Below are 12337 nucleotides of genomic sequence, written 5' to 3'. Positions count from 1 at the left end.
AAGCTGTAGTGTAGTTGTGGGATTTTGTTGTTTTGTGTATGTGCTTCCTCCTCCCCCCTTCCCCCCCACCCTCCCTCCAAATAGCTCCCGAAATTTCTCTCTTGAAATATTGCACTTTGGAGTAAACTCACTGTGATTTCTCTTAAGTTCGTATCTTCTGTTTTCACATGGGAGAAGTACAACTTCACTACAGAAATCTGGACAAGGCAAAGCATGCAGTTCAAATGCTTTTGCAGTTTAACTTTTTTCACTTTTTTTTTTCTTAACAGCAAAAAACAAACAAACAAACAAAAAGTTTCTTTGGAAAAAAAAATATTCTAGTTTGTAGGCTTGTTTGAGACTTATTTCTTGGGTGAACAGCATATATCATGGAACCAGAGGTAGAAGAGAGCAGCTAAAGTCAGAGCCTTAGGCTACGTGCTTCCTCCTCTGTGCTCATGCACTTTATAAATAATGCTCAGCTTCTCATATGGGATGGGTGCTCTTTTACAGTGTTTGTCTGTGACTTGAGGTGTTCTTGTGGGCAAAGGTTATCGCTGGTGACTGCTGAATTCTCTATGAAATATAACTCCGATGCTTTGGCTTGTTTATTCACATCCCTCCCTTTTCTCCCCAAAAGCCTTTCCTGCTTCGAAGTGGGGTAAAACTAGATGAAAATTCAACTCCCTAGCTCTACTTCCAGTAGTTTTGAGTGAGTTGGTGCTTTTGAATCAGTGTGCATTTCTACAGCATGTGCTCCTGCGAAGGCCTCTGCTAAGCCATGCTGTGAAAGCATGGCAACTAAGGTTATGGGTTGTAGTGGGGGGCTTTGTAGGAATGAGATGCACTTACCTACTCACTTCATGAAGATGCAAGTACAGTCTTCCTGTAGTATGTCTTGATACTAGATGGTACATTTCTGTTTTGTGCACTAAACATGGTAATGTTTAGCTGTCACATTCCTCCTTAGAGGAGGATTTCCAATACATTCCTCAGATCCTCACATGTCCTGAGCATGTCCTGTCATGCAGCTTCATGTGGCTGACATTTGTATTAGGGCTGGATTTCCAACAATGTAATAGAGTGCCACTTTTTCCTTTCAGTTAAGAAAAATAAAGAAAGCTTTGATGTTGCGGGCATGTTTTTTGATTATTTCTCCTGAATTAGATGAGTGATGCAGTTCATTGGAAACACCTGGGACGTACGGAAGCAAAACCTTTTTTACAAAAGCTAATTCCATAAAGTTTTGTAGTTAAATGTGTAAACTTATGCATAAGAAAATGTATTTACAGACACAGACTTAAAAAAAAACTCATCCTCACCTACATTTTAGTGTTAGGAAATGTTGTACAAATTATGGTTGGGTAATTGAATATACAGAATGAAATGTATCATTTGTAAGAGGTAACGCATACAGGGTAGAGTATGGAAGAGCACTCTTGTAATTAAATAAATGCCAACTGCTTTATTGCAGTGTTCTTTTTTTATCTTTTTATTAGCACTAGCATTCCCCTCCCCCCCCCTTCTTTTTCAGGTTTGTAGAAATACAATTATTTCCTCATTGTAAGGAGAAGAAAATTCTATTATGTATCCTTTGCTTCTAAAATGAAATCTGCCAGTTCCAAGTCAGGTTTTGATAAGAAAAGTTCCTTTCTCCTCCCCTACTTTAATTAAAAAATAAATACAACCGGCTTTTATTACAGTTGACAAAACTTTCCAGTTAAACGTGTATAATAGATTTCCACTGTATTTGCAAGTACTTTAAAATATTGGAGGATACCAATTATGAGAAGGCAGGAAATCCTTTTGAAGGGTTATAACGTTTTACTTCAGGAATGAATCGGGAGTGGTTTTAATCTTTATATTTCAAAGGAATTATGAGATTTCCAGTTCTTGCTAAACGTCTGCAGTGGTGTGTTCCTATCACTGTCTCAAAAGTTGAGGCAGTAATGGCAAAAGTTACCAGTGCTCCTTCCATCTCGTGAGTAGCTGCAGTTATGTGTAGCCCCAGAGCCTCCATAAATTAAAAGAGCTGTGAGAATTTTACTCAGGTACTGGGGGTTGTCAGCGTTAGGGTTGGTCAGCTTGGAGCTGAGCCTGTTCCAGCTTGCTACCTTCAGCTGTTGCAGGGTTGGGATTCTTCTCTTGATGCTGCACTTTGGGCAGGACTTAAAAATTCAGTTCACATGCTTTGCAGATTTCAGGCACACCAAGGTACCTGCCTTCTTCATGCTCTTGTCACTCCCAGTTCAGCTCCCAGGGGCTGATTTTAAACCAGGCACCCAGGTGTCATTTTACAGCTGCATTTCGTTTCTGTGTAGGATAGCAGGCCCCAGTACCAAGTCGCAAATAAGTGAGACGGCAGGTGTGTGCCTGTTGGGAGTTGAAGTGTTTCTCTTGCAAAAAGCAGAGCAGTATTTTGCTGTGTCCAAACATGAGTCAGAAATGAGAGAGGTGGCAGGTGCGGAAGTGGCTTAGCTGTGTAAATCTCTGCTTCTTTTTGTCAAGTGTGATGTTATACTAGTTCAGTTTTCAGTGGTTTCAACTAGTTGCTTTTTGAGTTATGGTTTTCCAGGAACCTTCTTTTTTTTTTTTAGTCTGTTTTTCTGATCTGGTTAGGTTTCATTCAGAAGTGATGTTATTGTTCTTGAATTTAAGTATTTAGGATTTTTAGGTCAGAACTTAGAGAACTTTGAAATACGTCACACGCTAAAGAAAACGAACATCAGAAAATCAGACATTATTCCTGTCTTGCCTGAGAGCCTGAATTTTCCAATATCTAAATAGAAACAGTGGTTTAATTGTGGCTTTATTTTATTCTTAGGGTAGATTTACATTAGTCTTGCAAACACTTTGATATATGATCAGCTTTACAGAGTTAGTTGCTATTCACACAAGACACATGTAGGATGGGGATTGAACCCCCTGCACAAATAAATGTTATGCTTAGAGCTATGTGCTGCTGCTTAGTGATGTCAGTGGCTTCCCAACTGATATAAGCGCAGCTGGCAGGGCTTCACTGGTTTGGTAACAGAGTAGAAGTGTTGTTTAATCTGCTCATGATGCTTCCTTGTGACAACATGCGGATAAATAGACCCAGAACTTTGCAGTGAAACAAATACAAACAGAGAAGTCACTCCACCGAATGTAAGATTTCAAACTTCTGTAAATGGTTTTCCTCTTACTTTCAGAATCGTGAAACAAATGTTTTGTGGTCTCATTTTACACATCAGAGAAGGTTTGAATTGGCAGAACAAGATACACCCTTCCCTGATATTTTAATGTGCACAAAGAAACAAGGAATTAAAACAAGCACAAACAACAAAACAAAACAACAACAACAAAACTCAAAAGCAAGCCCAAGTTTGGAATATTAATCTTTATTAGATTAGAAGTGCCCAAAAGCCACTGAGACCTTTGGACTATTTTCTGCATAATAAAGGAGTTACCAAGGAACTGGGTTACTCTGTCACGTATTTGCAGAGTTGCAGAAATGGAAATAGTAATAATAGTATCTGGCAGTGAAGATGAAACATCTCTGCAATGTCTTCCTCAGTTCCTAGAGCTGAGGAGTAAAAGGCAGGCATAATTGTCTTGTGAGTCCATTCATTGATGGAGGACTGTATTTGACCATGTTTTGTTGGAGTGGAGAATGTCCCTTGTTTAAATTTCTGCCAGAGCTGCTAGTTTAATTTACTACGTACTTGTTCCCATAGAAAATAAAACTTTTGATCCAGCTTAAAAAACAGATTTTAGCAGTTATCTGCAAGTATCTGCAATCCCCGTTTAGGGATTCTGTCATTTATATTGTATTATATCACTTGTGTGTGTATAGGGGTTTGTTGTGGCATTTTAGTGGTATTAAGGTCAAATACTCAAATGCAGCCTTAGGAAGAACATATCTGTCTTGTTTGTGCCTACTTATCTAAACAAAAAAAGATAGTTATTCTTCAAATTATTTATAGGAATCTCCTAAACCCTATTTTTCCGTGCATGTGTGGAAAGGACACATTATAGGACCTTAAGGTTTTAAAAAAAACACTTTTCGTAGAGTATGGGTCAGAGAAATTGGAAAGAAAGTATATCTCCGTTGAGATGACTAGATACTGTATTTCAGTTAACAGACCTAGAGAAAAGTGGCTTAATTAACTTCTTATTCTGTCGTGGAAAACAATGCACTGATTGCAATCCATAATATTTTGGCTCTCTTTCTTCTACGTATTGGTGGTGGTTGCTACTGCCTGGGTTGTTTTTCTCTACTTGAGAATATTTGATATTTTCTGGGTGAGATATGGTATAATTATCAGCCTTGAAGCTTTTAGAAATCTGACTTGATTTTTGTTCTCAGATTCCTATGGTCTGTTGCTGACATTTTTCAGTGGTATTTCAAATAATGGCTTTTTATGATGTCACTTTTGTCTTGTTCTGACAAAGTTCTGAGATGTAGCATAAAAATATTTTTGGAAGCAAACTGCTTTATTGGTATAGCACTTTAAAAAAAAAGGGAGGGGGGAGGATCATGTAATTGGAAAGCTATATAGCAACTGTGTGAAGTTTCAGGCAATATTTTATATTCATTATTCTGTGACCCAAATCCATTCTTGTGCTCTGTTGTGGATGACTGGCAGTTCCTAATTTAATTTACCCATATTCTTTCACAAATTAGGATAAGCGTTGGATTTAATGTATTCTTTTGTACTATACTATGTAATAAGTATATCAAAGAGCACAGGAGACAGCAAAGATTATCAGATGCTAAAGCTCGGGAGAATTTAGAGCATTGTTAGAGAAATCTAGAAAATGTTTATGGATGCTGTTTGCAGTAAATAAAATGAACAACCATTGCCCACCCCTCTTGACACACAGTTTTGAATTTAGACTTGAGGTGCTCTGTGCCACATTACATATTTGTTTTTTGTGTGTGAAACATGATCAGATTTTTTTTAAATACCAGATATGTTGAAAACATGATAGTGGAGTAGCTAAAACAGTATTTCTAATGAGAGCACATTATGTACATATATGTATCTATTTAACCACTTTTGTCAATTTAGAATCTTTTCTTGTATCTGCTAATGAAGGGTGGATCTGGAAGCCCGACTGAATAGTGCTATTAACTGAAGTGTATATTAACACAGGGTGGACATATTAACTAGTCCTTTTTATTTATCTGTGGAAGGTTTAAGGATTCCCAGAGCATGAATTTAGCTTGGAGGCTTTTGTTTGCTCTTTTTTGTTTGGTTGATTTCTATCATCTACCTTTCAAGCAAGAAAATTTAAGAAAGGGAGCTTTGTTATTGGACTGAAAAACACAGTATGTGTCCTAGCCTTTTATCAGATTCCTCAAGAACTTAAATGTTTTTTTTATGATTATTTATGTGGATGAAGCCAAGGACTTGTTAAGTGAATGGATTGGAATGTGAACCAATAGAGTTGAGTAGATTTATTGACTGTTCCTCCAGTAATGCCCTTTACTCCTGTCAGATGAAAATCTGATTAGTCAATTTTCCTCATTTACAGTGTTCTAAAAATTGCAGTTATTTTATATGCTGTTGTCAATAAAATTTATTTTCGTGTTCAACTGTACCTGAGTCACCTAAGAGCTTTTATTCTCCAGTATTATTTAGTTCATTGTATGTTTATCTTAAAAGCATGTGGAACTGAAGTTTCATATCTGTGTTCACTTTTTTTTTTTTTTCTTACTGCCTATTGAAATGTCACTGTGCAATTCTTGCCTTAATATTTTGATGCTCTTGCTTGTAGCACAGTCATACAAGTTTGCAGAGACTTCTAAAATTTTAAGCTAGAAAATTGAGATACAGACCTGAAGGAGATTTTTTATTTCTCTCAGTCAGAGGGAGAGCAGCAATTTTCTTTAAGTACTTTCCAGTCTTTGATAAAGGCTTTGCCTTTTAAGGAGTTTTCTCTATGCTGTCACTAGCATGCCCTTACCTGTAACTGCATACAGTATGAAAAGCCAACGTTCCTGTTAACCATTCTTAATGCCAAAGAAGTAATATTTTTAAAATGTCCGGAGGCTTGAGAGAAACAATTACAAAAGGAAATGGGTTGCTGCTATGTTGCAAAGGAGGAAGGCAGCCACGCAGGGTGCAAGCATGAGGTTGAGTGAGCATATACAGAAATAGACAAACTGGGTTAACATAGCTTGCAACTGGCTGTTTAAAAATAGGAAAACAAAGTGCAGAAATACCATGGTGCAGACAAGGCAGTGATATCCTCTGGGCAAGGTGTAGCATGTAGAAGAGTAAAGGATGTGCAGTGAAGGGTAAATACATAGGAGGTAGAAGGGAGCAGAAGAATGGAGTGGTGGAAGAGGGTGGCTTATACAGTGGGGAGAAAAGCAGAGGTCCCACACCAAGGAAAAGACATCTCTTGAGAAATGTGTGGTTTCCTTGTGGCTGGAGGTGATCTCAGGAGGACAGAAGGTCCATGGGGCAAGGAAAAGGACAGTGCAGCAGCCACTGGTGCATGGGAAAGGCTGTGTGGCACTCTGATGGTGGCTTAACTGAGGGTGCTTTCCATTTAGTTTATTTATTCATTGATGGATGTGGAGGGACAAGCAACTATATCCATTACAGAGAGTATCTTATTAATTGCAAAATAACAAAATAGTTACCAAAATAGTGCAGTAATTTTCTTGTCTGTGTAACATTCCAGTCTTGAAGCACATCTTGGTGTTTTTTATTTATTTATTTATTTATTTTTATTTTTTGTGGTGGTCACAAGGCCATTTAAATCATTTACAGATCGTTTTAGGTCATTATGTTCTTTAGATTATGACCTTGGACAGGTAACAGCACTGTTCTTGCCTCAGCTGCTCCTGTGTAAAATGCAGATGATAATGATGTCCAGTTTGGAAGGGACTTTGAGAAATGCATGATCTACCTGTTAATTTTTGTCCAATCGTGCTGTTCACAATTTAAGTTGCCCCTAAAGGTTGAATAAGGCAGAGTATCCAGTTTTCAAGGGATCATTTGGAGGAACAATTAAACATTTTTGAATCTATTGTGATTACGTCTCCCATATAGTTTTGCTTTTGTAGACATTAAAGAGTTAAGTACAAAGACTCTGGTAGAAAGAGGGACAGAAATGAGGGACTCTGTGACAGAGGGAAGCACCTCCTCCTGCTAAGAATGGACTATGAACAGCTTTGCCCCAGTGTTGGTACTCATAGGCATAATTTTTTTTTTGGTATGAAAAAAACACCCCACACATCGTTTGAATAAGAAGAAATGTCAAGATTTATGTCAGTTCTCTGTACCGGGCAGTAGATTAAGGAGAGATGCAACATATTATTAAGATTGAAGAAAACAGAAACAAAAAATGAGGTCACTAACTAAACATAATGTGTATGGCAAGTATCCTCATGGCTGATGTTATTCAGTTAACAACGCAAAGATGTAAACATCCAGTCATTCATCTGTGTATTTCCTCCTTGTACTGTAGTGCTAGCTGGGAGTTAAGGATCAGGTCTTTCTTGCTGTGGGCATTGTGTATGGATCCAGTAAGATACTTGCTCCCAAAAGTCCTTGAGGACTCAAAAAGCGACACACAATTTTGAAATTCTGTATGTAAATAACTGTTATGCCGTTAGAGCATCAAGTGGACATATGGCTACATATTAAAATGTTATAAATGTGCTGCTATTAGAGTACCGTGAGTTTTCCCGAGGCAGAAGTAGCAATGGCATTTTCTTAAGGAATCAGTTTGTTAATGTGCAGGGAGTATAGATCACTAATCTGTTGCATCTTTTAGAGGAGATGAATTTTCAGACCCGTGTCCTCATGTGAATAACACCAAATGCCATGTGATGTTTTCCTTGACACTTTGATTATATGTTATTAAAGTTTATTATAGACAGCGAGTTTAGAATATTCAGAATAATATATCAATTCTTTCTCTTTTTACAGAGGGAAACTAAAGGTCAGTTTCTCATAGATCACATCTGCAACTATTACAGCTTGCTGGAAAAAGACTATTTCGGCATTCGATATGTTGACCCTGAGAAGCAGAGGGTATGTATATGATCTCTGACAACATTTGCTTTTAAGTAATGCTAACTTTATTTTTTTTTTTTCAACAAACAGGATAGTTCTAATGCAAAGTTATGTATATCTGAGGGATTATACTCTGACCATAATCCATAGAGATTGCTGAAGTAGCATTATTAGATTAATTTTTCCCTCAGTTCATGTATTTAGTTTCAGGTAAATTGATGTATTCTGATCTGTGTAATTCTCCCGGGTACTAAAGGTAGAAAAGATTTATAGACATGACTCAGGGTAGCTCTAGGCTATGGCAGTGCACTAGAATTTGGGGATTCTCTCTCTCTCTTTTTTTTTTTTTTTTAAAAAAAAGAGTATGTTTCTTGGGAGATGTAGACAGGAATCCTGTTGAGCTTAATAGATAAAAACAGTCGTTCTAGGTTGCAGGGAGTTCTTCAGGTTAGTTCTGCCTGTGAGCATCCTTAGATTTGCAACGCAAATTTTACAGGCCTCTGCTCACAGTAGTTACGTGGACAGTGAATAGTCTTTCAAGTGGACGGTGGTCCTTCAGACTGTGTTCTGTAAGCACTTTGCTACAGCCACTCCCTCTTTGGTTTCAGATGAATTTTGCTGTGGGACAGTGGGAAGGGAATGCCTACACAGGGAGCCAACAGTGAAACTCAGAAGTGCTTCTTCACTCTGTGATTCTGCTGGTCTCAGGTTTAAGATTTAACTAGGACTTTAAATATGGAGGGCATATACTGGCATTTATTCTGTGGAAATGGTCACTGAAACACATTTTTTTGGGTATCTCTTGCTATACCCAAATTAGTTGTCTCAAAAATCACTGGCATCAGCACTCTCAGACTCACAGAACTGGAATTGCTTTGCAAAGCTGCAACAGGTAATTTCCACTACATTCTCCTTTTAATTTTTTTAAAAAATTGTAGAATAATTAGCAATTGTTTTGACCAGTGTACTTGATCATTCATGATCAGTAAAATTATAGAGGTTTTAACCTGGTTGGAATTGACTGAAGATGTAGGTGGAGTGCTGGATTAAACTATAATTAGGTAGGACTTAATGAATAGTTATTTCTGTTAGGCCTTTCTCTGACAATCATTCAAAAATGGATGTGGTAAAGTTTATTTTACTTAACAGTCAAGGGGGGTTATTTTCGTAAACACTTTAACATTTTTTTTTGGCAGACTACTACAAAAAAATCGTGCACTGGAGAAAACCAAAAGTTACTCTGACTGATGTGCCTATTATATCATATATTATACAGTTCCTGTTTTTATCAAGGAGATGCTAGAGTACCTTATCCTTATTGGCTGTACAATTGCCCATTTACATCTTACGATATAGTTAATTCTGTGTAATGTTAATTAAAGATTATAGTTTATACTGAAGCTTAAGTTTGCTCCTGGCTACTAGTGGAATACCATCTGAGAAAACTATGAACGTTCTTACCCCCCCAAAATCTTATGTCCTCATTTCACTTTCTATTCAGTGCCTAAGAATAAGGTGGCCGTCTTGCATCATAGTATGTTTTATATCAACTGGCCCTCTCTTCGGCTGAATTTTGTTAATCAAAGTTCTCAATCCTACATTTTCTATATATGTGTTTTTAAATGCTGATTTATAATTACTTCAAAGTTTTAAAGCATATTTATAACTTCTCTAATTAGGTGTTAGTTCTTGATTTTAAATTCTCTTATGAATTAGGACATGAATGGCATTGAATTATGTGGGACATTTCTTAAAACAGACTTAAATTCCCTGGATGATGAGTTGAAAGCAGCATACACTTTTCTTTTAGGTTTATTACAACTCATGAAAATAAGCTGTTTTCAAATGCAGTATCTTCTGTTGTCCCTTCTTTGTGCCGTTCTGTTGCATTTCTAGACACGTATACACATAATGCTTCCCCTCAGAACAGATGTTTACTTACAACAAACCCTGTCCTAAGAACAAGAATGAGACAAGTGTTATAGTAAAGAAATACTGGTTTTATGCCACCTAGATCTTTTTGAATCTGTGATCTTGCTGTGGTTTGCTTACCTGAGTTTTATCTCTGTATCAGATATACAAGTACCTCCCAGTTGGATGCAGGAAAACTGTGAAACTAATATTGCATTTTTTCTCCCATCAACAGAAGACTGGTGTGGCCTCAACTTGAGTGCTGTGTGCAGTTTGTTGCACCATAATAGAAGGTGGACAAAACTATTGAGAGAGTGTCACTTGGTTTGTTCATCTTAGCAAAGAGTGGACTGAGGGGAGACCTCATGGAGGCCTACAGCTTCCTCATGAGGAGGAGCGGAGCATGAGTCGGACTCAGTCATCCTTGTGGATCCCTTCCAACTTGGGATATTCTATTATTCGGAGAGTTTAACAATGTGTGTGACAATATATGTCAGTGCCCCAAAGGAAAAAAAGTATAGGACAATGAATAAAATGAGCATTGCCTGGTCTGTTTTTGGCAATATGCCACCAGCATGATGTAGCAATGATAAAAGCAAATACAGTCTGTTCCTCAGGATTATATTTTCAGGAATGTATTAATGTAATTACATCCTAATGAGGCCTCAGCTATTCTGATCTAGGTTGTCTGCTTTCAAGAATGATTAATTTAAATAAAGCAGGAGGAGTATTTGAATGATCAAGAGAATGGAAAGCTTTTTAAAGACAATATTAGGAAGGGTATAACCTATTTAGTTCACCAAAACAAATGATGAGAGGATATGGTTTTATGTGCATCAGAATGTAAAGCAGAGGAAAAAGAAACTTTCAGGAACAGAGTTTGTTTCTTATTTAAACCAGCTGTCGGCACATCTGGAAAAACCTAATGGGAGCAACGGGGCAAAAAAATTAACTATTTTTTAGAAGTATTTTAAGACCTCTATCACTTTATGAAGGTATTTATATTAAAAATCAACAGAAACAGAAGCTAGGCACTAGATTCCGAAGTGTATTTAAAATATTTTTTACTAAAAGCTAAAGCAAGAAAAAAATATTTTTAGGAGAGTTACTAAGACTCTTTGAAGATAAGGCAATGAATGATACAGTGCTGTCTGTCAAGGCTGAGGAGAACATCTACGCTGTTCCAGGGAGTACTGCTGATTTAGGGTCACACTAGAAATGCTTGTATACCAACATAATGCAGTGTGAGGACTGACTGGTATGAACTGGAAGCGTTGGTCCTTTCCCAGAGCTATGATATCACTGGTATTATTGAGACTTAGTGGAATGCATCCCATGACTGGAGTGCTGGGATGGAGCCTATCAGGAACCTTTAGGAGGGATAGGCAGGGCAGGCAAGGTCTCCACCTTTGTGTTGCATTGTGTGTATGGGAGAGGTTAGATTGTACAGCCTTTGAAGATAGGCATCATGCAGTACAGAGCTGCTGGGTGAGGATTAAGGGGATGGGTAGCAAAGCTGATTTCATGGTGCGTGTCTACTATTGATTGCCTGCTCTGGTGAGTTATTCTATAGGCTATCAGGAGAAATTTCTGGATCAGTAGACTGCTTATGGGGAACTTCCTAGACATAGACAGGGAATATTGTAATGCTGTGATAAGCAAGACTAGGACATTTCTAAAGAATGTTGAAGATAACTTCCTGTCACAAGTACTTAGTGAGCAAAGTAGGAAAGATGCCCTCCTGAACCTGTTGTTTGAGAACAGAGAAGGCCTTTGGCGAGATGTGACGGTAGGTAGATATCATGGCAACAGTGATCATGAAATAGTTGAGTTTTTTTGGTGTAATAAGAAAAATCATCAGAAAAGGTTGACATCCTGGATTTTAAGATAGCAAACTTTAAGCTACTTCCGGAGCTAGTTAGTAGCATCCTTTGGGAATCTGCTTTATAGAGCTTAGGGGTCCATAAGAGTTGGTCATTTTTTAAGAACCACCTTTTAAAAGCATGGGAGCAGGCAATCCCATTGTGTTGGAAGTGAAGAAGACTGGCTTGGCTGTACAGAGAACTCCTTGTAGAGCTTGGCCAGAAAAAACAAAAACAAAGAAAACAAACAAACAAAATAAAACAAACAGACAAACAAAAACACCAAATGACCTCTGTAAACAAGATCAGGCTTCACAGCAAGATTATTGTGGTGGTTCTATCCTGCTGGAAGCTGAACTCCACCACAACCACTCCCTTACTCCACCTCCTCAAAGGAAAAGGGTTAGAAAATGCAATGAGAAGCGCTCACAGGTTGAGAAAAGGATAGGGATATCACTCACTGATTATTGTCATGGGCATAACAGGCTCAGCATAGGGAGATTAAAATAAGTTATTGCCTATTACTAACAGACTAGAACAGTAAAAAAATAAAAACAAACTAAAAAA

The 12337-nt window shown here is 37.6% G+C and overlaps 1 protein-coding gene across 3 annotated transcripts in view; it reads left to right on the top strand.

Annotated features, from left to right (window-relative positions):
- Positions 1 to 12337, top strand: part of FRMD3 (FERM domain containing 3) — a 149615-nt gene that overhangs the window by 56322 nt on the left and 80956 nt on the right. For 2 of the 3 annotated variants that reach the window (XM_035309396.1, XM_035309395.1), the window contains exon 2: positions 7911 to 8015. The exons of the other annotated variant lie outside the window; for it this stretch is intronic. In XM_035309396.1, the coding sequence (XP_035165287.1) occupies positions 7911 to 8015 (105 nt within the window). The remainder of the gene's footprint in view (positions 1 to 7910; positions 8016 to 12337) is intronic. 3 annotated transcript variants of the gene reach the window in all.

The sequence above is a fragment of the Oxyura jamaicensis genome, chromosome Z, assembly GCF_011077185.1.
Source record: "Oxyura jamaicensis isolate SHBP4307 breed ruddy duck chromosome Z, BPBGC_Ojam_1.0, whole genome shotgun sequence".
NCBI classification, from domain to species: domain Eukaryota; kingdom Metazoa; phylum Chordata; class Aves; order Anseriformes; family Anatidae; genus Oxyura; species Oxyura jamaicensis.
The sequence above is the reverse complement of the archived record's forward strand: the minus strand, read 5'-3'. Positions and strand labels throughout refer to the sequence as shown.